At 45.7% G+C, this 25659-nt stretch overlaps 1 protein-coding gene, 1 long non-coding RNA gene and 6 other non-coding genes across 8 annotated transcripts in view; all 8 read right to left on the bottom strand.

The window, feature by feature from the left end:
* LOC144496867 (uncharacterized) overlaps positions 1-25659 on the bottom strand; it is an 825626-nt gene that overhangs the window by 721420 nt on the left and 78547 nt on the right. The gene's annotated exons all lie outside the window — the stretch shown is intronic.
* On the bottom strand, positions 8031-8194 carry LOC144498149 (U1 spliceosomal RNA). The gene has a single exon (XR_013498682.1). It is a non-coding gene; the product is annotated as a U1 spliceosomal RNA (small nuclear RNA).
* Positions 14534-14697, bottom strand: LOC144498148 (U1 spliceosomal RNA). The gene has a single exon (XR_013498681.1). It is a non-coding gene; the product is annotated as a U1 spliceosomal RNA (small nuclear RNA).
* LOC144498147 (U1 spliceosomal RNA) lies at positions 16789-16952 on the bottom strand. The gene has a single exon (XR_013498680.1). It is a non-coding gene; the product is annotated as a U1 spliceosomal RNA (small nuclear RNA).
* LOC144497480 (caspase-9-like) overlaps positions 17231-25659 on the bottom strand; it is a 40678-nt gene continuing 32249 nt past the window's right edge. Inside the window, exon 3 of the mRNA XM_078218816.1 lies at positions 17231-17898. Coding sequence (XP_078074942.1) covers positions 17306-17898 — 593 coding nt within the window. The 3' untranslated portion in view covers positions 17231-17305. The remainder of the gene's footprint in view (positions 17899-25659) is intronic.
* On the bottom strand, positions 19722-19885 carry LOC144498146 (U1 spliceosomal RNA). The gene has a single exon (XR_013498679.1). It is a non-coding gene; the product is annotated as a U1 spliceosomal RNA (small nuclear RNA).
* Positions 23063-23226, bottom strand: LOC144498145 (U1 spliceosomal RNA). The gene has a single exon (XR_013498678.1). It is a non-coding gene; the product is annotated as a U1 spliceosomal RNA (small nuclear RNA).
* LOC144498144 (U1 spliceosomal RNA) lies at positions 25340-25503 on the bottom strand. Its single transcript, XR_013498677.1, has one exon. It is a non-coding gene; the product is annotated as a U1 spliceosomal RNA (small nuclear RNA).

The following is a 25659-nucleotide window of genomic DNA, read 5'->3' as shown; positions in this document are numbered from 1 at the left end:
TTGGCTTCTTGACAGAAGCCAGAGGGTGGTTGTAGAGGGTTGTTTTTCAAATTGGAGGCCTGTGACCAGTGGTGTGCCTCAGGGATCAGTGCTGGGCCCACTGTTATTTGTCATCTATATTAATGATTTGGATGAGAATATAGGAGGCATGGTTAGTAAGTTTGCAGATGCAAGATTGGTGGTATAGTGGACAGTGAAGAAAGTTATCTCTGATTGCAACCCCAGTGGGCTGACGAATGGTAGATGGAGTTTAATTTAGACAAATGCGAGGTGATGCATTTTGGTAGTTTGAACCAGGGCAGGACTTACTCAGTTAATGGTAGGGCGTTGGGGAGAGTTACAGAACAAAGAGATCTGGGGTACATTTTCATAGCTCCTTGAAAGTGGAGTCACACGTGGACAGAGTGGTGAAGAAGGCATTCGGCATGCTTGGTTTCATTGGTCAGAATATTGAATACAGGAGTTGGGATGTCTTGTTGAAGTTGTACAAGATATTGGTAAGGCCACACTTGGAATACTGTGTGCAGTTTTGGTCACCCTATACAGAAAATATATTATCAAACTAGAAAGAGTGCAGAAAAGATTTACTAGGATGCTAACGGGACTTGATGGTTTGGGTTATAAAAAGAGGCTGGATAGACTGGACTTTTTTCTCTGGAGCGTAGGAGGCTGAGGGGTGATCTTATAGAGGCCTATAAAATAATGAGGGGCACAGATCAGCTAGATAGTCAATATCTTTTCCCAGAGGTAGGGGAGTCTAAAACTAGAGGGCATAGGTTTAAGGTGAGAGGGGAGAGATACAAAAGGGTCCAGAGGGGCAAATGTTTCTCACCGTGGGTGGTGAGTGTCTGGAACAAGCTGCCTGAGGTCATAGTAGAGGTGGGTACAATGTTGTCTTTTTAAAAGCATTTAGATAGTTACATGGATAAGATGGGTATAGAGGGATATAGGCCAAATGTGGGCAATTGGGGTTAACTTAGGGGTTTTTAAAAAAAGGGCGGCATGGACAAGTTGGGCCGAAGGGCCTGTTTCCACGCTGTAAACCTCTATGACTCTATCAATGGCTCTATATAGACAAAGCATACTGTTCATAGAGAAGGAAATGAGAGAGTGCAGAATGTAGTGTTACAGTCGTAGCGAGGGTGTAAAGGAAGATCAATTTACTGCGAGGTAGGTCCATTCAAAAGTTTGAATGGGAAAAGGGAAGAAGCTGTTCTTAAGTCAGTTGGTACATGACCTCAGACTTTTGTATCTTTTTCCTGGTGGAAGAAGGTGAAAGAGAGAAAATCTGGGCTGCGTGGAGTCCTTGATTATGCTGGCTGCTTTTCTGAGGCAGCAGGAAGTGTAGGCAATGTCAATGGTGGGCTGGTTTGCGTGATGGACTGGGCTTCATTCACGACTCTTGGTAGTTTATTGGTCTTGGGCAGAGCAGGAGCCAAACTAAGCTGTGATACAACCAGAAATAATGCTTTTTATGGTGCATCTTAGAAGTTAGTGTCATAGAGTCATAAAGGTTTATAGCTTGGAAACAGGCCTTTCGGCCTAACTTGTCCATGCCGCCCTTTTCTTTAATCACTAGACTAGTCCCAATTGCCCGCTTTTGGTCATATCCCTCTATACCCAGTTGTGAGAGTTGTGTCAGACATGACAAATTTCCTTCATCTCCTGAGAAACTAGAGGCATTGGTGAACTTTCTTAACTATAGCATCCATATGGAGGGACCAGGACAGGTTGTTGGTGGTCTGGACACCTAAAAACTTGAAGCTTTCGGCCGTTTCTATTTCATCCCCATTGATGTAGACTGGGGCATAACCTCCACTACGCTTTCTGAAGTCGATGACTATCTCTTTCATTTTGTTGACATTGAGGGAGAGATTATTGTCATTGCACCAATTCACCAGATTCGCTCTTTCCTGTAAAGTGTAACGTCATCGTTTGAGATCTGATCCACAACAGTGGTGTCACCAGCAAACTTGAAAATCAAGTTGGAGGGGAATTTGGCCACACAGTCAAAGGTGTATAAGAAGTATAGTAAGGGGCTGAGGACACAACCTTACAGAATGCCGGTTTTGAGGATAATGGTGAGGAGCTGTTGCCTTTCCTTACTGATTGCGGTCTGTGGGGTAGGAAGTCTAGGATCCAGTTGCAGAGGGAGGAGCCGAGCCCCAGGCCATGAAGTTTGGAGATGAGTCTCATAGGAATAATGGTGTTAAAGGCAGAGCTGTAGTCTATGAATAGGAGCCTGTCATAGGTGTCTTTGTGATCTAGGTATTTCAGGGTTCAGTGTAAGGCAGGGAGATGGTGCCTGCTCTGGACCTGTTGTGGCTGTAGGTGAACTGTAGTGGATCCAGCCAGTCTGGCAGACAGGAATTGATTTGTGCCATCACTAACCTTTTGAAGCACTTCATAATGATGGGTGTCAGAGCCACCAGACAGTATAGTCACTAAGGCACATTGCCTGGCATTTCTTTGGTATCGGGATGATGGTCATCTTCTTGAAGCAGGTAGGGAACTCAGATTGGTGTAAAAGGAGGTTGAAGGTGTCTGCGAATAACCTCGCCCGGGTACCCCATCCGGGCCAGTTGCTTTCCATGCATTGACTTTTGAGAAGGCTGCCCTGACGTTGGCAATGGTGACCTCGGATATAGGTTCGTCGGAGGCTTGTGGGATGGAGGGTGTACTCTTGCTGATCTCTTGCTCAAAACAGGCATAGAATGTGTTGAGCTCATCGGGGAGGGGTGCATTGGAGCTGATAGTTTTACCTGCCTTCATCTTGTAGCCTGTTATGTCTTGCCGACCTTGCCATAGTCGGAGAGGTCTTTGTGGCTGGCCTGGGACTCTAGCTTGGTCTGGTACTGTCTTTTGGCATCTTTGATGGATCTCCTTAGATCATATCTGGCTTTCTTGTATAGGTCAATGTCACCTGACTTGAATGCCCCAGACCTGGACTTCAGCAGGCAGTGGATATCTCTGTTAATCCATGGTTTCCGGTTGGGACACACACAGATTTGTTTCTTTGGCACACAGTCTTCTACACACTTACTAATGAAGTCAGTTACTGTAGTGATGTACTCGTTCAGGCTGGGCGCAGAGTTTTTAAATGCTGACCTGTCCACTGATTCTAAGCAGTCCCATAGAATATCGCCCGATTCCTCAGACCAACATTGCATGACTGTTTGACAGATTCTCCCTTTTTAGTTTTTGTTTGTAAGCCGGGAGAGGAGTACAGCCTTGTGGTCTGATTCATCGAAGTGTGGGTGGGCGATAGAGCTGTTAAAGATGTCTGTTGGCATTTTTGGTATTTCTGTAGCAGTGGCCTAGAATGCTTGGGCTTCTCGTGGAACAGATGTGTTGGTGGTATCATAGAAACATAGAAGATCAGGGCAGGAGGAGGCCATTTGGCCCTTCGATCCTGCTCCGCCATTCATCATGATCGTGGCTGATCTCCCAACTCAATAGCCTAACCCTGCTTTCTCCCCATAACCTTTGATCTCATTGGTCCCAAGTGCTATATCTAACCGTCTCGTGAATACATTCACTGTTTTGGCATCAACTACTTTCTGTGGTAATGAATTCCACAGGCTCATCACTGTTTGGGTGAAGAAGTGTCTCCTCATCTCTGTCCCAAATGATCCACCCAAAATCCTCAGACTGTGATCCCTGGTTCTAGACACCCCCACCATCTAAAACATCCTCCCTGCATCTACCCTGTCGAGTGCTGTTAGAATTTTATAAGTCTCTATCTGATACCCCCTCATTCGTCTGAACTCCAGCGAATACAATCCTAACCGAGTCAATCTCTCCTCATACATCAGTCCCGCCATCCCCGGAATCAGCCTGGTAAACCTTCGCTGCACTCCCATGAGAGCAAGAACATCCTTCCTCACAAGGAGATGAAAACTGCACACAATGAGGGCGATTCTCCCATCGCGACCCGCAAATTTTCTTTCGGGTCGGGTCGGGAGATGCATGTGTTGCTCATTTTGTGGGATTCGTGCATGCAATCCCAACACATGCGAGTTTCCCAGAGCCAGAGAACAGGCACAGTCGGGACGGCGCTGGAAACCGGTGGAAAGAGAGGTAAGTGATTTTAATCTGTTTTAAATGTATTTTAAATGTAATTATTGGGCCCGGCGCAGAACTTGCCGGGCCCAATTGCATCTCCCAGCCTGCCAGGAGTATTTCACTCCGGCAGAGTTTAGAGTAGCTCCCCACGTTTGGGGAACAAGCGGGCGATCCCGCCGGAATGAAGGAGCCCCCCAGGGGGTCGGGCAGTCGAGGGGAGCCCCCTGGCATGGGCACCCTGGCAGTGCCAGCCTGTGCCCCCTGGCACTGCCCAAGGGGCAAAGTGCCCATGCCCAGCTGGCATCGGGCAATGCCAAGGGGGCGGGGCCTATTGTGGACTGGGCCTAGGGGACGCTCGGTGGGGGTCTCATGCCACTCTGCATGGGGATCAGTCTGGGATGGAGAGAGGGTGGGCTGGGAGGGGGGTGGTTGCTCTGGTGGGGGGGTTTCTGCCTCCCATCAGGGGGTGGTCTGCCTCCTATCGGGTGGGTTTGCCTCTGGGAAGGGGTGAGGTGGTCTGCAGGGAGGGTCAGCGGGGGTGGGGGGGGGTTTGGGCGATCGCCACTGCTGGGGGGGGGGCCTAGAGATCGGGGTGCTCCGAGACGGAAGGTGGGATGGGGGTCGGGGCTGGCCCGGGAATTGTCGTGAGGGCCGCGATCGGGCCATGGTGGTGTCGGGAGGGGCAGCACTGTGGGGGTCCCGGGCTGGCCAGAGATCGAGCTGGCCAGCAAACGGGGAGACTGACAGATCGGGGCCACTGCGCATGCACAGAGTTACGGAACTGTCAGACTCCGGTGCGAATAGGCCGTGTCCCCCGGGCTTTTAATGATATTCACGATTGGTACCTCTGCATTGCACAGAGTGCAGAGATTTGGGTCTGAAGTTGCACTGAAAAAAACCGTCATGATCTAGAACAGTTTTCTCGCCAATTCAGCACTTTTGGGAGAATCACCTCCAATATTCTAGGTATCTTGGTCAAACGCTCTTGAGCTTGGTCTGATTGAAGTCCCCAACCACGATGAACAAGGCCTCGGGATGTTTCGTCTCAAGGCTATTTGTGGTGGTGTGTATTTCGTCCAGCGCGGCATGGATAGAATGGACAGTTGGAGTCTTTTTCCCAGTAAGATATGAGGAGAGTTTAAAGGCAGGTTTTTTTTTTACACAGCTGGTAAGTGTCTGGAATGCGCTGCTCGAGGAGGTGGTAGAAGCAGATGCAATAGCAACGTTAAGAGGCATCTTGACAGATGTGTGAACAGGCAGGGGATGGAGGGATATTGACTGTGTAGAGGCGAAATGCCTTTCGTTTAGAAATGTATTGGCGTAGGTTTGGTGGGCCGAAGGGCCTGTTCCTGTGCTATACTGTTCCTTTGTTTTTTTGCAGGGAGATCAAAACTTGGTCTCACCAAGGCCCTGCATAACTGAAGATGTTCTTACTTCTGGATTCCAATCCTTTTGCAATTTGCCTTCCTAATTGCTGGCTGTACCTGCCTCTCCACATCTTTGGACTGTTGGAGGAAACCTGAGCACCCGGAGGAAATCCGCGGGGACAGACAATAGAATGTCTGTATGGAGTCACCCGAGGCCAGAATTGAACCCGGGTTTCTGTGAGGCAGCAGTGCCAACCACTTATATCACCATGCCAGCCCTCACTCCCTGATGGGGAGCCTCACTCACTCACCTGCATAGGTTCATTACCTCATCTCTTCCCTCCCCCTCACTCACTGTGAACCAGCAACTGCTGTCAATATTAACCTTCAAAAGGAAGCTGGATAAATAATTAAAGGTATGGATGATTAGAGGAGGAAAAAAGATAACTTCAGGAGCTGATTTGGCATTGGGAGGTACAAGTAATTTTAGAAGCAGCTGGAATGGGGGATCCTTTGTTTCTGGGTGAATGAATTTTTAAAATGGCCAAAAGCATCTCTTCCTCAAAACCCGTTTCCCTGGCTTCTGATGACAATGATACAATGCCACCCTCTGCTGGCGAGTGGATGCTAGTGCACCAGTGGATGAGATAGCATCAGGGATTCAATGACAGCAACATGAGTGGAATAATGACAAAAGGCAAATCACACAGCAATAATTAGGAAAGTTAATAGAATATTATTATTTATTGTGAGGAGAATTGAGTACAGAAATAGAGGTTACGCTTCAGTTATGCGCCAATGAGACCACACTTGGAGTGTTGTATACAGTATCAGTCCTCTTATTCAAGGAAGAGGCTTGTATTGGAAGCAGTTCTAAGAAGTTTTATTGGAATTTTACCTGGAATGGGTGGGTTATCTTATGAGGATAGGTGAGCCAGGCTAGGCTTGTACCCGCTGGAGCTTAGAGGTGACTTGATTGAAAGATAAAAGATCCTGAGGCCTCTTGCCAGGGTGGATGTGGAGAGGATGTTTCCTCTTGTGGGTGAATCTAAATCTGGGGGACACTTTAAAAATAAAACAGAGATGTGGTTATTTTTTCCTAAGGTTCATGAGTATTTCTGAACCCTTCCTGAAAAGGCAGTGAAAGTGCCTTTGAATATTTAAGGCAGAGGCGATCTTATAAAGGTCTATAAAATAATGAGGGGCACAGATCAGCTAGATAGTCAATATCTTTTCCCAAAGGTAGGGGAGTCTAAAACTAGAGGGCATAGGTTTAAGGTGAGAGGGGAGAGATACAAAAGTGTCCAGAGGGGCAATTTTTTTCACACAGAGGGTGGTGAGTGTCTGGAACAAGCTGCCAGAGGTAGTAGTAGAGGCGGGTACAATTTTGTCTTTTAAAAAGCATTTAGGTAGTTACATGGGTACAATGGGTATAGAGGGATATGGGCCAAATGCAGGCAATTGGGATTAGCTTAGTGGTTTTTTTAAAAAAGGGGCGGCATGGACAAGTTGGGCCGAAGGGCCTGTTTCCATGCTGTAGACCTCTATGTGGATAGATTCTGGGTCAGCAAGCGGAGTGATATGAGATCAGGGTTAGGTGGAATGCAGAATTGGGGGTACTTGTCAGATCAGCCATGATTGTGTTAAATGGCAGAGTAGGTTCGAGGGGCTGAATGACCTACTCGTTCATAAGAAAAATATATTGTTTTAAAGTGGTTGAACATTTAAAACAAAAGCAAAATGCTGCAAGCGTTGAGGTCTTCAGAACCAAAGGAAGAGACATAGGAATCAAAATGTTTCCCTTATAATAGATTGGCGCATGCACAATGGCCCATTGAAAAAAATATAGAAGATAGGAGCAAGAGGAGGTCATTTGGCCCTTCACACCTGCTCCATCATTCATTACGATCATGGTTGGTCACCCAACTCAGTAGCCTCAATCTGCTTTCTCCCCATAACCTTTGATCCCATTCTCCCAAGTGCTATATCTAGCTCACAGATGCCTGCCTTTCGGGCAGAAGTAGGCCCTCTTACTGGCACGAATCCCCCCAGCGGATTCTGTGATCCCACTAAGTACACCCAAAAAAATAGACAGGAAAATTTCCTGGGCACAAATTTGTGGGAAAATTGCCCGTCAACTCTGCTGAGTTTTTGGATCATTGCAATTGTATTTTTAAGGGTTTTCAGAGAAAATTACCCACAATACCAGCTTGTATTAGAAAATGATCAATCTCTATTTTGTATTAATGCAGTCCCCTATTACCACAAATTTTGCAATAGAGCATTTCCCAGGGTATATAATGCCACAAGTCATTTTAGAAGTAGCTGGACGAATTATTTTTTTGAAAAATAGCATCTCCTTCTCTAAATCTCTCTCGTTCATGATAAAAATATATCATCCATTGCCTGCTGAACGCTAGCACACAAGCGGAGAAACACTGCAGAAGTCAGTGTGAGTGCAAAATGACAGGGGAGACATACTTAAAAAGTGGTTAAAATATTATAGAGCAAACGCAAGACTGCAGAGTTCAACCTATTCGCTAACAACAATCGCCCCCTTCAGGAATGAACATTAATTTCTACTTTTGATTATGAAATCAGGGGTTAGCGCGAACGCAGTCCCCCACTACCACAAATTTTGCAGTCGAGTATCCCGCATTTGGGGACATCGCAGGCGTCAGCACACCCGAAGTGCAATGGGCTAGCCTCGTCCTGGGCGAACCACCTTCATGATCATGGTTTCACCCCTGCCAGGTAAGTATGCTTGAACAGCCTCACACACGGCCAGCCGACATCAAACACTACATCTTACAGTCATACTTACCCCGTTTCAAATACCAGGCTCTCGCCTTATTTACAATCTTCTGCACCAAGGACATTCAATCCCACTTTATTATTCCGATTAATGTTTCACGGTTCCTCTCTAGTAAAAGCCTTGATAACAATGTTCTATTTGCATATTTCCCTTAAAAGGAAATGAACCGTCTTGCGCTATTTGTCCTTCAACCCTATGTCCCAGAAATAAAAGCATTTTCCTGTTCAACTTTTTCAGGAAGGAAAAATTTAGAATCCCGACAGTGCAGAATGAGGCCATTCAGCCCGTCGAGTCTGCACCAACCACAATCCCACCCAGACCCCACATATTTATCCCAGCTAGTCCCTGGACACTAAGGAGAAATTTAGCATAGCCAGTCAACCTAACCCGCATATTGATTTGATTTATTATTGTCACATGTATTAGTGGATAGTGTCTTGCATGCTATACAGGCAAAGCATACTGTACATAGAGAAGGAAATGAGAGCAAGCAGAGTGTAGTGTTACAGTCATAGCTAGGGTGGAGAGAAAGATCAACTTAAAGCAAGATAGGTCCATTCTAAAGTCTGATGGCAGCAGGGAAGAAGCTGTTTTTGAGTCGGTTGGTACGTGATCTCAGACTTCTTTATCTTTCCCGATGGAAGAAGGTTGAAGAGAGTATGTCCGGGGTTTGTGGGGTCCTTGATTATGCTGCCTGCTTTTCTGAGGCAGCGGGAAGTGTAGGCAGTATCAATGGATGGGAGACTGATTTGAGTGATGGACTGGGCTTCATTCACGATCCTTTGCAGATTCTTGCGATCTTGCAGAGCAAAAGACGTACTAAGCTGTGATACAACCAGAAAGAATGCTTTCAATGGTGCATCTGAAGAAGTTGGTGAGAATTGTAGTGGACATGCCAAATTTCATTCATGGGAAAGTAGAGGCATTGGTGAACTTTCTTAACTACAGCATCCACGTGGAGGGACCAGGACAGGTTGTTGGCGATCTAGACACCTAAAATCTTGAAACTCTAGTTTCTACTTCATCCCCATTGATGTCGACAGGGGAATGTTCTCCAATTCACTTTCTGAAGTCGACGACTATCTCCTTCATTTTGTTGACATTGAGGGAGAGATTATTGTTGCCGCACCAGTTCATCAGATTCTCTATCTCATTCCTTTACTCTGTCTTGTCATTGTTTGAGATCTGACCCACTACGGTGGTGTCATCAGCAAACTTGAAAATCGAGTTGGAGGGGAATTTGGCCACACAGTCAGAGGTGTATAAGGAGTATAGTAAGGGGCTGAGGACACACCCTTGTGGAACACCATGTTGAGGATGATGACAGGTGTTAAAAGTAAATTAATGTGGATGCTGGAACCTGAAACCAAAAGAGAAAAAAGAAAAAAATGATGATAGGTGTTGTTGCCTATCCTTACTGACTGCGGTATGTGGGTTTGGAAGTCTTGGATCCAGTCGCAGAGGGAAGAGCTGAGCCCAAGGCCACGAAGTTTGGAGTTGAGTCTTGTAGGAATAATGGTATTAAAGGCTGAGATCTAGTCTATGAATAGGAGTCTGACATGGTGTTTTTAAGAGCCAAATGTCGTTTTAGAAGCAGCTGGGGGAATCATTTGTTTCTTGAAAAGTAATGAATTTCTTGAAAAAGGTAAAGAGCATTTCCTTCTCTAAGTCTCTCCAGTTCATGATAACAAAATGATACATCATCATCCTGTGCCTGCTGAATGCTAGCACACAAGCAGAAGAGATCTGCAGAGGTCATTGAGAATGTAAAATGACCATAAGACCATAAGACATAGGAGCAGAATTAGGCCTCTCGGTTTTTTCATCGACTCTGCTCTGCCACTCAATCATGGCTGATGCTTTTCTCAACCCCATTCCCATGCCCTTTCCCCATAGCCCCTGATCCCCTTATTAATCAAGAATCTATCCATCTCTGTCTTAAAGACACACAATGACCTGGCCTCCACAGCCTTCTGCGGCAAAGAGTTCCACAGATTCACCACTCTTTGGCTAAAGGAATTCCTCCTCATCTCTATTTTAAAGGCTCGTCCCTTTGGTCTGAGGTTGTGCCCTCTGGTTCTAGTTTTTCCTACTAATGGAAACATCCTCTCCACATCCACTCTATCCAGGCCTCGCAGTATCCTGTAAGTTTCAAGAAGATCCCGCCTCATCCTACTAAACTCCAATGATTACAGACCCAGAGTCCTGAACCGTTCCTCTCACAACAATCCCTTCATTCCAGGGATCATTCTTGTGAACCTTCTCAGGAGCCTTTCCAAGGCCAGCACATCCATCCTTAGATACAGGGCCCAAAACTGCTCACAATACTCCAAATGGGGTCTGACCAGAGCCTTATACAGCCTCAAAAGTCCATCCATGCTCTTATATTCTAGCCCTCTTGACATGAATGCTCACATTGTATTTGCCTTCCTAACTGCTGACTGAACCAGCACAATAACCTTAAGAGAATCTTGAACAAGGACTCTCAATTCCCTTTGTGCTTCTGATTCCCGAAGCATTTTCCCATTTAGAAAATAGTCTATGCCTCCATTCCTCCTTCCAAAGCACACACTTTACACATTGTATTCCATCTGCCAGTTCTTTGCTCATTCTGCTATTCTGTCCAAGTCCTTCTGCAGCTCCCCTGCTTCCTCAATACTACCTGTCCCTCTACATATCTTTGTATCATCTGCAAACTTAGCAACAGTGCCTTCAGTTCCTTCTTCCAAATTGTTAATGTATATTGTGAAATGTTGTGGTCCCAACACTGACCCCTGAGGCACACCACTAGTCACCAGCTGCCATCCCAAAAAAGACTCCTCCATCCCCAATGTCTGCCTTCTGCCAGACAGTCAATCCCCTATCCATGCCGGGATCTTACCCCTAACACCATGGGCTCTTAACTTATTTAACAGTCTCCTATGTGGCACCTTGTCAAAGGCCTTTTGGAAATCTAAATAAATCATGTCTGCTGATTCTCCTTTATCCATCTTCCTTGTTACCTCCTCAAAGACCTTGAACTGGTATTTCAGACATGACCTCCCCTTGACAAAGCCATGCTAACTCAGTCCTATTTTATCATGCACTTCCAAGTACTCCGCGATCTCATCTTTAATAATGGACTCTAAAATCTTGCCAATGACCAAAGTCAGGCTAACTGGCCTATAATTTCCTATCTGCTGCCTCCCTCCCTTCTTAAACAGCGGTGTTACATTAGCTACTTTCCAGTCCTGGAACCCTCCCTGCCTCCAGTGATTCCTGAAAGACCACCACCAATGCCTCCACAATTTCCTCAGCTATCTCGTTTAGAACCCTGGGGTGTAGCCGATCCAGTCCAGGTGATTTATCCAGCTTCAGACCTTTCAGTTTCCCAAGAACCTTCTCTTTAGCGGTGGCCACTACACTCACTTATGCCCCCTGATTCTTGTGAAGCTCTGGCTTCCCACTGGTGTCTTCCACCATGAAGACTGATGCAAAGTAATTATTCAGTTCATCTGCCATTTCTTTGTTTCCTATTATTACTTCTCCAACCTCATTTTCTAGTTGTCCAATGTCTATTTTTGCCTCTCTCTGATCTTTTATATATTGAAAAAAACTCTTCCTATCTTCTTTTATATTACTAGCTAGCTTACACTCATATTTCATCTTCTCCCCCTTTTTGCTTTTTAGTTGTCCTCTGCTCGCTTTTAAAGGCTTACAAATCCACTGGCTTCCCACTAATCCTCACCACTTTGTATGCTTTTTCTTTTGCATTTAAGCTGTCCTTCACTTCCCTCACCAGCCATGGATGCCTCGTCCTCCCCTTAGCATGTTTCCTCCTCCTTGGGATGAATTGCTGTTGTGTCTCCCGAATAACCCCCAAAAATTCCTGCTATTGCTGTTCCATTGTCTTCCCCGCTAGGCTCCCTTTCCAATCAACTCTGGCCAGCTCCTCCCTCATGTCTTTGTAGTTACCTTTATTTAATTGTAATACCGTTACATCTGATTCCAGCTTCTCCCTCTCAAACTGCAGGGTAAATTTTATCATATTGTGGTCACTGCTCCTTAAGGGTTCCTTCACCTTAAGTTCCCTAATCAAGTCTGCCTTATTACACATCACCAACTCCAGAATTGTAGACTCTGTCACAAGCTGTTCCAAATAAACATTTCTTAGACATTCCACAATTCCTTTTCTTGGCATCCACTACCTACCTGATTTTCCCAGTCCACCTGCATATTGAAGTCCCCCATGATCATTGTAATATTGCCTTTTTTATATGCCTTTTCTATCTCCTGATTTATTTTCTGCCCCATATCCTGACTACTGCTAAGGGGGCCTGAACATAACTCCCATCAGGGTCTTTTTACCTTTGCAATTTGTTAACTCTACCCACAGAGATGCTATGCCTTCTGATCCTATATCCCTTCTTGCTATCAATTTAACTTCATTCCTTACTAACAATGCAACCCCTCCCCCTTTGCCCATCTGCCTGTCCTTCCGATAGGACACATATTCTTGGATATTTAGATCCCAGCCCTGATTCCCTTGCAGTCATGTCTCTGTAATGCCCACAACATCAATTTCAATGTGCGCAACAAGCTCATTTTCTTTTGGTTTATATCCAATTCAATCCAATTAAAGTCCAATTCAAAGTCTCAACAAGTGAGACATTCCAGATCCAAGCTGACAAGACAGGCTGGCCGCTTCCTGTCTTGGGTCCAAGCTGATTGGAGCAGGCATTGCACCTCCTCTAAGGCTTGATCTCACTTGCATCTTAGCCAAAAGGCCTAGGTACCACATTAAAAAATTGCTTCAAATGAAGCCTCAGTGTACCTTGTTTTATACTCTGCACGCATTTAGGTACAACAGCCTCAGTCCTGCATTGACCACCTCCCTTCTCATATTTTGTCATCTTTTTTGCTCTGCCTGAGGTTAGATTCCTGCCGCCTTCTATACTCTGTTCTATTACATGATCTGGAAATTTTACTAATCTCTCCTGAGCCCTCGGCTCCATGATGAAGACCGCCCCATCAGAACAGGTCCCCTCTTCCCCAATAATGGTGCCAATGTCCCATGAATTTAAGCCCATTCCTCGCATACCAATCTTTGAGCCAGACACTTACCTCCTTAATCTTATTGACCCTGTGCCAATTAGCTTTTGGCTCAGGTAGTAATCCAGAGATTATTATCTTTTTGGCTCTGCTTCTTAATTTCGCTCCTAGCTGTTCATACTCCCTTAGCAGAACCTCTATTCCTGTTTTGCCTATGTTGTTGGTACCTACGTGGACCACGACAACTGGATCTTTACCCTTCCACTCCAAGTTCCACTGCACCCAGATGAGAGTTCCCGAACTCGAGCACAAGATAGGCAACACAACCTTTGAGATTCTCGATCCAGGTCACAGACAACAGTGTCAATGCCCCTAATTATACAATCCCCAAGTATGACAGAAGACACATTCTGTGAAAATGTGGTTGAATATCATAAAAGAAAAGCAAAATACTGTAGATTTTATTTAATAACTATCTTCTAAACCAAACAAGGGCACCTACAAATCAGGCTGAAAAAACTGCCCCTGGAGCAGTGCCCTCTTCAGGAACATGCAAAAATAAAATTCTATTTTTACTTATTAAATCAGGGGAGAGCGCGAACGCAGTCCCCCACTAGTACAAATTTTGCAGTCGAGTATCCCGCATTTGGGGACATCGCAGGCATCAGTGCACTCGAATGGCCTCTTCTGTACTGCAGGGATTCTATGAAATCAAATCACCAGGTTAAAGTCCAACAGGTTTATTTCATCTGATGAAGGGCAACGCCCCGAAAGCTCATGCTACCAAACAAACCTGTTGGACGTTAACCTGGTGTTGTGAGACCACTTACTGTGCCCACCCCAGTAACTCCACATCATGAAATCAAATATATTTCGAGGGCTATCAGAGAAAATGACCTACAACAGCACCGTCCATTAGAAAATGATCAACCTCTATTTTGTATTCATGCAGTTCCCCACCTCCATAAATTTTGCAATCGAGTATATCCCAGTGTGCAAAGTGCCAAAAGTTATTTTCGAAGCAGCTGGGGGAATCATGTTTCTGGATGAATGAATTTTTTGAAAAAAACATACAATAGCATCCTGCGCCTGCTTGAAGGCGAGCACACAAGCCGAAGTGAGCGTGAATAAAATATGGCAGAAAGCACATTCTCTAAAAAGTGGGTGAATATTTTCAACAAAAAGCAAAGCACTGCAGATATCAACTGTTGGGAACAAAAGCGATTGGGCTGACATCTGTTTTTGATTATGAAATCAGGGGTTAGCGCGAACGCAGTCCCCCACTACCACAAATTTTGCAGTCGAGTATCCCGCATTTGGGGACATCGCAGGCGTCAGCACACCCGAAGTGCAATGGGCTAGCCTCGTCCTGGGCGAACCACCTTCATGATCATGGTTTCACCCCTGCCAGGTAAGTATGCTTGAACATCCTCACACACGGCCAGCCGGCATCAAACACTACATCTTACAGTCATACTTGCTCCGTTTCAAACTCCAGGTTCTCGCTTTATTGAGAATCTTCTTTATCAAGGCCGTTCAATCCTTCTGTATTATTCCGATTAATGTTTGATTGTTCCTCTTTAGTGAGAGGAATGTTGATAATCACCACACTATCTATTTACATATTTCCCTTAAAAGGAAGTGAACAACCTTCTGCAATTTGTCCTTCAAACTTTGTGTTTTGGAAAGAAAAGTCTTTTCCTCTCCAACTATTTCAGGAAGGAAAGATTTAACTTTTCAGAAACTAGGAGGGAGAGTGAGCCTGCATAATCCCATGCACCCGGAACATTCTCTCTTCCGGCTACTTTTTTAAAAAAACTCTCAAATAAACCATTGCAAAACGACAGACTCAAAAATTACAAACAGTGCAAAAAAAGAACCATTTTTACAGTACAATACTATGCTTATTTACACGACATTACATTAATTACATTTCAGTACTTAAAAACTATATACATACATCAGAGTGCTGTTATTTTTCAGGTTGGCACACAGTTACGCAGGCCGAGGGCATTCTACAGTTACCGGGCCCTCAGTCTGCCTCGATTGAAAGGCTTTACACGGTGGCCTTTCCCCATTGTGCCTTTGCGCTGGCTGCCCCAAGTTTGAGCGCGTCCCTCAGCACGTAGTCCTGGACCTTGGAATGTGCCAGTCTGCAACACTCGGTCGAGGACAAATCTTTCAACTGGAAGATCAGCGTGTTTTGGGCGGACCAAAGTGCATCCTTCACCGAGTTGATGACCCTCCAGCAGCAGTTGATATTTGTCTCGGTGTGCGTCCCCGCAAACAGCCCGTAGAGCACAGAGCCCTGCGTCACCGAACTGCTCGGGACAAACCGCTTTTCTTTGCAAAGGCACATTCCACAAGGAGGTGTGCAACCGCCTCATCACCCCCGCAGCCGCTTCGAGGGCAGCGTGCGGTGATGTTGAGACCTCGAGCGTGCACAAAGGATCTGACGGGGAGTGCCCTTCTCACCACCAGCCAAGCCAGGTCACCTACTTCTGTTGAGAAAAAGATACAAAAATTTGAGGTCACGTACCAACCGACTCAAAACCATCTACCCTTCTACCATCAGACTTTTGAATGGACGTAACTCGCATTAAGTTGATCTTTCTCCACACCCTAGCTATGACTGTAATACTACATTCGGCACTCTCTCATCTCCTTCTCTATGCACGCCATGTTTTGTCTGTACAGCATGCAAGAGGCAATACTTTTCACTGTGTATTCCGGCCTTCAGGTCACTGTCTGTGTGGAGTTTCCACTTTCTTCCCGTGTCTGCATGGGTTTCCTCCGGGTGCACTTGTTTCTTCCCCCAGTCCAAATTGTGCGGGTTAGGTTGATTGGCCATGCTAAATTGACCCGAGTGTCAGGGGGATTAGCAGGGTAAATGCGTGGACTTACAGGAGTGCGGCCTGGGTGGGATTGTGGTTGGTACAGACTTGGGCCGTACGGCCTCCTTCTGTACTGTAAGGATTCTACGAAATCAAATGTATTTTGAGGGCTTTCAGAGAAAATGACCTACAACAGCACCGTCCGTTAGAAAATGATCAACCTCTATTTTGTATTCATGCAGTTCCCCACCTCCATAAATTTTGCAATCGAGTATATCCCAGGGTGTAAAGTTCCAAAAGTAATTTTCGAAGCAGCTGGGGGAATCATTTGTTTCTGGATGAATGAATCTTTTGAAAAAAGTCCAATAGCATCTTCTTCTCTAAGTCTCTCCCATTCATGATTTTAAAAATGATACAATATCATCCTGTGCCTGCTGAAGGCCAGCACACAAGCAGAGGAAATCATCTGCAGAGGTGTGAGCGTGAATGAAAAATGACAGAAAGCACATTCTCTAAAAAGTGGGTGAATATTTATGAGAAGCTAAAAACAAAAGGCTGCAGATTATAACTCGTCGGAACCAAATCGATTGGGCTGCAAAAGTCGCTCATGACATTACAAACCAGCGGGCTCTTCAGAAAGAAGAAATACGCCAAACTCTATCTTTGATTATGAAATCAGGGGTTAGCGCGAACGCAGTCCCCCACTACCACAAATTTTGCAGTCGAGTATCCCGCATTTGGGGACATCGCAGGCGTCAGCACACCCGAAGTGCAATGGGCTAGCCTCGTCCTGGGCGAACCACCTTCATGATCATGGTTTCACCCCTGCCAGGTAAGTATGCTTGAACATCCTCACACACGGCCAGCCGGCATCAAACACTACATCTTACAGTCATACTTACTCCGTTTCAAACTCCAGGTTCTCGCTTTATTGAGAATCTTCTTTATCAAGGCCGTTCAATCCTTCTGTATTATTCCGATTAATGTTTGATTGTTCCTCTTTAGTGAGAGGAATGTTGATAATCACCACCCTATCTATTTACTTCATAGAATCATCATAGAATTCCTACAGTGCAGAAGGAGGCCATTCGGCCCATCAAGTCTGCACCAACCACAATCCCACCCAAGCCCTATTCCCGTAACCCCACATATTTACCCTGCTGCTAATCTTGTCAATCCATAATCTGAAAACATCACCACTTCGCTTTGTTAAAGAAGTAAAAATGTTTGCGGAGGAAGTTGAAGGAACCGGGGATCTGCTTGTACACTCCTTTAGCTTCCTCGTTTTCTGAAATGCTTCTTGTTACCTGCATTAGGAGTGTCTGTAGATCATATAAATGGGCATATTTACTGAAAATATTCACTAGTGTTTTCATATACCAAGATCCCTCCTTTTTATCTCGCCAGGACACATAGCCTGGGAAGGTAGAATATGAGACCAAAATGTCACTAGGCGTTGGCAAGCTCGATGATGCATCTGGCTCATCTGCTGGTAGACAAGGAGTTGCGTCGGTCTGCACACTAATGGTGTCATAGGGTATACTAAAAGCACTATCCACCTCCTCAGCGGTCTTGAATCCTGTATCCGTCAGAACTCCACCACAAGCCTGAATGAAGAATAATTTGGGCTTTTCACGCAGTGTCGGGCAGTGTGAACCATCAAAGTAGCTGACAATATGCTGAACTGGAACTGGTTTACATATTTCCCTTAAAAGGAAGTGAACAACCTTCTGCAATTTGTCCTTCAAACTTTGTGTTTTGGAAAGAAAAGCCTTTTCCTCTCTAACTATTTCAGGAAGGAAAGATTTAACTTTTCAGAAACTAGGAGGGAGAGTGAGCCTGCATAATCCCATGCACCCGGAACATTCTCTCTTCCGGCTACTTTTTTAAAAAAACTCTCAAATAAACCATTGCAAAACGACAGACTCAAAAATTACAAACAGTGCAAAAAAAGAACCATTTTTACAGTACAATACTATGCTTATTTACACTACATTAATTACATTTCAGTACTTAAAAACTATATACATACATCAGAGTGCTGTTATTTTTCAGATTGGCACACAGTTACGCAGGCCGAGGGCATTCTACAGTTACCGGCCCCTCGGTCTGCCTCGGTTGAAAGGCTTTACACGGTGGCCTTTCCCCATTGTGCCTTTGCGCTGGCTGCCCCAAGCTTGAGCGCGTCCCTCAGCACGTAGTCCTGGACCTTGGAATGTGCCAGTCTGCAACACTCGGTCGAGGACAAATCTTTCAACTGGAAGATCAGCGTGTTTTGGGCGGACCAAAGTGCATCCTTCACCGAGTTGATGACCCTCCAGCAGCAGTTGATATTTGTCTCGGTGTGCGTCCCCGCAAACAGCCCGTAGAGCACAGAGTCCTGCGTCACCGAACTGCTCGGGACGAACCGCGACAAATACCACTACATCTCACTCCAGACCTTCTTTGCAAAGGCACATTCCACAAGGAGGTGTGCAACCGCCTCATCACCCCCGCAGCCGCTTCGAGGGCAGCGTGCGGTGATGTTGAGACCTCGAGCGTGCACAAAGGATCTGACGGGGAGTGCCCTTCTCACCACCAGCCAAGCCAGGTCACCTATTTCTGTTGAGAAAAAGATACAAAAATTTGAGGTCACGTACCAACCGACTCAAAACCATCTACCCTTCTACCATCAGACTTTTGAATGGACCTAACTCGCATTAAGTTGATCTTTCTCTACACCCTAGCAATGACTGTAATACTCCATTCGGCACTCTCTCATCTCCTTCTCTATGCACGGCATGTTTTGTCTGTACAGCATGCAAGAGGCAATACTTTTCACTGTGTATTCCGGCCTTCAGGTCACTGTCTGTGTGGAGTTTCCACTTTCTTCCCGTGTCTGCATTGGTTTCCTCCGGGTGCACTTGTTTCTTCCCCCAGTCCAAATTGTGCGGGTTAGGTTGATTGGCCATGCTAAATTGACCCGAGTGTCAGGGGGATTAGCAGGGTAAATGCGTGGAGTTACAGGAGTGGGGCCTGGGTGGGATTGTGGTTGGTACAGACTTGGGCCGTACGGCCTCCTTCTGTACTGTAAGGATTCTACGAAATCAAATGTATTTCGAGGGCTTTCAGAGAAAATGACCTACAACAGCACCGTCCGTTAGAAAATGATCAACCTCTATTTTGTATTCATGCAGTTCCCCACCTCCATAAATTTTGCAATCGAGTATATCCCAGGGTGTAAAGTTCCAAAAGTAATTTTCGAAGCAGCTGGGGGAATCATTTGTTTCTGGATGAATGAATCTTTTGAAAAAGGTCAATAGCATCTTCTTCTCTCAGTCTCTCCCATTCATGATTTTAAAAATGATACAATATCATCCTGTGCCTGCTGAAGGCCAGCACACAAGCAGAGGAAATCATCTGCAGAGGTGTGAGCGTGAATGAAAAATGACAGAAAGCACATTCTCTAAAAAGTGGGTGAATATTTATGAGAAGCTAAAAACAAAAGGCTGCAGATTATAACTCGTCGGAACCAAATCGATTAGGCTGCAAAAGTCGCTCATGACATTACAAACCAGCGGGCTCTTCAGAAAGAAGAAATACGCCAAACTCTATCTTTGATTATGAAATCAGGGGTTAGCGCGAACGCAGTCCCCCACTACCACAAATTTTGCAGTCGAGTATCCCGCATTTGGGGACATCGCAGGCGTCAGCACACCCGAAGTGCAATGGGCTAGCCTCGTCCTGGGCGAACCACCTTCATGATCATGGTTTCACCCCTGCCAGGTAAGTATGCTTGAGCATCCTCACACACGGCCAGCCGGCATCAAACACTACATCTTACAGTCATACTTGCTCCGTTTCAAACTCCAGGTTCTCGCTTTATTGAGAATAAGACCATAAGACCATAAGACATAGGAGCGGAAGTAAGGCCATTCGGCCCATCGAGTCCACTCCACCATTCAATCATGGTTGATTTCAACTCCATTTACCCGCTCTCTCCCCATAGCCCTTAATTCCTCGAGAAATCAAGAATTTATCAATTTCTGTCTTGAAGACGCTCAACGTCTCGGCCTCCACAGCCCTCTGTGGCAATGAATTCCACAGACCCACCACTCTCTGGCTGAAGAAATTTCTCCTCATCTCTGTTCTAAAGTGACTCCCTTTTATTCTAAGGCTGTGCCCCCGCGTCCTAGTCTCCCCTGTTAATGGAAACAACTTCCCTACGTCCATCCTATCTAAGCCGTTCATTATCTTGTAAGTTTCTATCAGATCTCCCCTCAACCTCCTAAACTCCAATGAATATAATCCCACGATCCTCAGACGTTCATCGTATGTCAGGCCTACCATTCCTGGGATCATCCGTGTGAATCTCCGCTGGACCCGCTCCAGTGCCAGTATGTCCTTCCTGAGGTGTGGGGCCCAAAATTGCTCACAGTACTCCAAATGGGGCCTAACCAGTGCTTTATAAAGCCTCAGAAGTACATCCCTGCTTTTGTATTCCAAGCCTCTTGAGATAAATGACAACATTACATTTGCTTTCCTAATTACGGACTCAACCTGCAAGTTTACCTTTAGAGAATCCTGGACTAGGACTCCCAAGTCCCTTTGCACTTTAGCATTATGAATTTTGTCACCGTTTAGAAAATAGTCCATGCCTCTATTCTTTTTTCCAAAGTGTACGACCTCGCACTTGCCCACGTTGAATTTCATCAGCCACTTCTTGGACCACTCTCCTAAACTGTCTAAATCTTTCTGCAGCCTCCCCACCTCCTCAATACTACCTGCCCCTCCACCTATCTTTGTATCATCGGCAAACTTGGCCAGAATGCTCCCAGTCCCGTCATCTAGATCGTTAATATATAAAGAGAACAGCTGTGGCCCCAACACTGAACCCTGCGGGACACCACTTGTCACCGGTTGCCATTCTGAGAAAGAACCTTTTATCCCAACTCTCTGCCTTCTGTCTGACAGCCAATCTTCTTTATCAAGGCCGTTCATTCCTTCTGTATTATTCCGATTAATGTTTGATTGTTCCTCTTTAGTGAGAGGAATGTTGATAATCACCACCCTATCTATTTACATATTTCCCTTAAAAGGAAGTGAACAACCTTCTGCAATTTGTCCTTCAAACTTTGTGTTTTGGAAAGAAAAGCCTTTTCCTCTCCAACTATTTCAGGAAGGAAAGATTTAACTTTTCAGAAACTAGGAGGGAGAGTGAGCCTGCATAATCCCATGCACCCGGAACATTCTCTCTTCCGGCTACTTTTTTAAAAAAACTCTCAAATAAACCATTGCAAAACGACAGACTCAAAAATTACAAACAGTGCAAAAAAAGAACCATTTTTACAGTACAATACTATGCTTATTTACACCACATTACATTAATTACATTTCAGTACTTAAAAACTATATACATACATCAGAGTGCTGTTATTTTTCAGATTGGCACACAGTTACGCAGGCCGAGGGCATTCTACAGTTACCGGGCCCTCGGTCTGCCTCGATTGAAAGGCTTTACACGGTGGCCTTTCCCCATTGTGCCTTTGCGCTGGCTGCCCCAAGTTTGAGCGCGTCCCTCAGCACGTAGTCCTGGACCTTGGAATGTGCCAGTCTGCAACACTCGGTCGAGGACAAATCTTTCAACTGGAAGATCAGCGTGTTTTGGGCGGACCAAAGTGCATCCTTCACCGAGTTGATGACCCTCCAGCAGCAGTTGATATTTGTCTCGGTGTGCGTCCCCGCAAACAGCCCGTAGAGCACAGAGCCCTGCGTCACCGAACTGCTCGGGACAAACCGCTTTTCTTTGCAAAGGCACATTCCACAAGGAGGTGTGCGACCGCCTCATCACCCCCGCAGCCGCTTCGAGGGCAGCGTGCGGTGATGTTGAGACCTCGAGCGTGCACAAAGGATCTGACGGGGAGTGCCCTTCTCACCACCAGCCAAGCCAGGTCACCTACTTCTGTTGAGAAAAAGATACAAAAATTTGAGGTCACGTACCAACCGACTCAAAACCATCTACCCTTCTACCATCAGACTTTTGAATGGACGTAACTCGCATTAAGTTGATCTTTCTCCACACCCTAGCTATGACTGTAATACTACATTCGGCACTCTCTCATCTCCTTCTCTATGCACGCCATGTTTTGTCTGTACAGCATGCAAGAGGCAATACTTTTCACTGTGTATTCCGGCCTTCTGGTCACTGTCTGTGTGGAGTTTCCACTTTCTTCCCGTGTCTGCATGGGTTTCCTCCGGGTGCACTTGTTTCTTCCCCCAGTCCAAATTGTGCGGGTTAGGTTGATTGGCCATGCTAAATTGACCCGAGTGTCAGGGGGATTAGCAGGGTAAATGCGTGGACTTACAGGAGTGCGGCCTGGGTGGGATTGTGGTTGGTACAGACTTGGGCCGTACGGCCTCCTTCTGTACTGTAAGGATTCTACGAAATCAAATGTATTTTGAGGGCTTTCAGAGAAAATGACCTACAACAGCACCGTCCGTTAGAAAATGATCAACCTCTATTTTGTATTCATGCAGTTCCCCACCTCCATAAATTTTGCAATCGAGTATATCCCAGGGTGTAAAGTTCCAAAAGTAATTTTCGAAGCAGCTGGGGGAATCATTTGTTTCTGGATGAATGAATCTTTTGAAAAAAGTCCAATAGCATCTTCTTCTCTAAGTCTCTCCCATTCATGATTTTAAAAATGATACAATATCATCCTGTGCCTGCTGAAGGCCAGCACACAAGCAGAGGAAATCATCTGCAGAGGTGTGAGCGTGAATGAAAAATGACAGAAAGCACATTCTCTAAAAAGTGGGTGAATATTTATGAGAAGCTAAAAACAAAAGGCTGCAGATTATAACTCGTCGGAACCAAATCGATTGGGCTGCAAAAGTCGCTCATGACATTACGAACCAGCGGGCTCTTCAGAAAGAAGAAATACGCCAAACTCTATCTTTGATTATGAAATCAGGGGTTAGCGCGAACGCAGTCCCCCACTACCACAAATTTTGCAGTCGAGTATCCCGCATTTGGGGACATCGCAGGCGTCAGCACACCCGAAGTGCAATGGGCTAGCCTCGTCCTGGGCGAACCACCTTCATGATCATGGTTTCACCCCTGCCAGGTAAGTATGCTTGAACACCCTCACACACGGCCAGCCGGCATCAAACACTACATCTTACAGTCATACTTACTCCGTTTCAAACTCCAGGTTCTCGCTTTATTGAGAATCTTCTTTATCAAGGCCGTTCAATCCTTCTGTATTATTCCGATTAATGTTTGATTGTTCCTCTTTAGTGAGAGGAATGTTGATAATCACCACCCTATCTATTTACATATTTCCCTTAAAAGGAAGTGAACAACCTTCTGCAATTTGTCCTTCAAACTTTGTGTTTTGGAAAGAAAAGCCTTTTCCTCTCTAACTATTTCAGGAAGGAAAGATTTAACTTTTCAGAAACTAGGAGGGAGAGTGAGCCTGCATAATCCCATGCACCCGGAACATTCTCTCTTCCGGCTACTTTTTTAAAAAAACTCTCAAATAAACCATTGCAAAACGACAGACTCAAAAATTACAAACAGTGCAAAAAAAGAACCATTTTTACAGTACAATACTATGCTTATTTACACTACATTAATTACATTTCAGTACTTAAAAACTATATACATACATCAGAGTGCTGTTATTTTTCAGATTGGCACACAGTTACGCAGGCCGAGGGCATTCTACAGTTACCGGCCCCTCGGTCTGCCTCGGTTGAAAGGCTTTACACGGTGGCCTTTCCCCATTGTGCCTTTGCGCTGGCTGCCCCAAGCTTGAGCGCGTCCCTCAGCACGTAGTCCTGGACCTTGGAATGTGCCAGTCTGCAACACTCGGTCGAGGACAAATCTTTCAACTGGAAGATCAGCGTGTTTTGGGCGGACCAAAGTGCATCCTTCACCGAGTTGATGACCCTCCAGCAGCAGTTGATATTTGTCTCGGTGTGCGTCCCCGCAAACAGCCCGTAGAGCACAGAGTCCTGCGTCACCGAACTGCTCGGGACGAACCGCGACAAATACCACTACATCTCACTCCAGACCTTCTTTGCAAAGGCACATTCCACAAGGAGGTGTGCAACCGCCTCATCACCCCCGCAGCCGCTTCGAGGGCAGCGTGCGGTGATGTTGAGACCTCGAGCGTGCACAAAGGATCTGACGGGGAGTGCCCTTCTCACCACCAGCCAAGCCAGGTCACCTATTTCTGTTGAGAAAAAGATACAAAAATTTGAGGTCACGTACCAACCGACTCAAAACCATCTACCCTTCTACCATCAGACTTTTGAATGGACCTAACTCGCATTAAGTTGATCTTTCTCTACACCCTAGCAATGACTGTAATACTCCATTCGGCACTCTCTCATCTCCTTCTCTATGCACGGCATGTTTTGTCTGTACAGCATGCAAGAGGCAATACTTTTCACTGTGTATTCCGGCCTTCAGGTCACTGTCTGTGTGGAGTTTCCACTTTCTTCCCGTGTCTGCATTGGTTTCCTCCGGGTGCACTTGTTTCTTCCCCCAGTCCAAATTGTGCGGGTTAGGTTGATTGGCCATGCTAAATTGACCCGAGTGTCAGGGGGATTAGCAGGGTAAATGCGTGGAGTTACAGGAGTGGGGCCTGGGTGGGATTGTGGTTGGTACAGACTTGGGCCGTACGGCCTCCTTCTGTACTGTAAGGATTCTACGAAATCAAATGTATTTCGAGGGCTTTCAGAGAAAATGACCTACAACAGCACCGTCCGTTAGAAAATGATCAACCTCTATTTTGTATTCATGCAGTTCCCCACCTCCATAAATTTTGCAATCGAGTATATCCCAGGGTGTAAAGTTCCAAAAGTAATTTTCGAAGCAGCTGGGGGAATCATTTGTTTCTGGATGAATGAATCTTTTGAAAAAGGTCAATAGCATCTTCTTCTCTCAGTCTCTCCCATTCATGATTTTAAAAATGATACAATATCATCCTGTGCCTGCTGAAGGCCAGCACACAAGCAGAGGAAATCATCTGCAGAGGTGTGAGCGTGAATGAAAAATGACAGAAAGCACATTCTCTAAAAAGTGGGTGAATATTTATGAGAAGCTAAAAACAAAAGGCTGCAGATTATAACTCGTCGGAACCAAATCGATTAGGCTGCAAAAGTCGCTCATGACATTACAAACCAGCGGGCTCTTCAGAAAGAAGAAATACGCCAAACTCTATCTTTGATTATGAAATCAGGGGTTAGCGCGAACGCAGTCCCCCACTACCACAAATTTTGCAGTCGAGTATCCCGCATTTGGGGACATCGCAGGCGTCAGCACACCCGAAGTGCAATGGGCTAGCCTCGTCCTGGGCGAACCACCTTCATGATCATGGTTTCACCCCTGCCAGGTAAGTATGCTTGAGCATCCTCACACACGGCCAGCCGGCATCAAACACTACATCTTACAGTCATACTTGCTCCGTTTCAAACTCCAGGTTCTCGCTTTATTGAGAATAAGACCATAAGACCATAAGACATAGGAGCGGAAGTAAGGCCATTCGGCCCATCGAGT

Source organism: Mustelus asterias, chromosome 8, assembly GCF_964213995.1.
Source record: "Mustelus asterias chromosome 8, sMusAst1.hap1.1, whole genome shotgun sequence".
NCBI lineage: Eukaryota > Metazoa > Chordata > Chondrichthyes > Carcharhiniformes > Triakidae > Mustelus > Mustelus asterias.
Note: the sequence above shows the minus strand (reverse complement) of the source record. Positions and strands in the feature narration are given on the sequence as shown.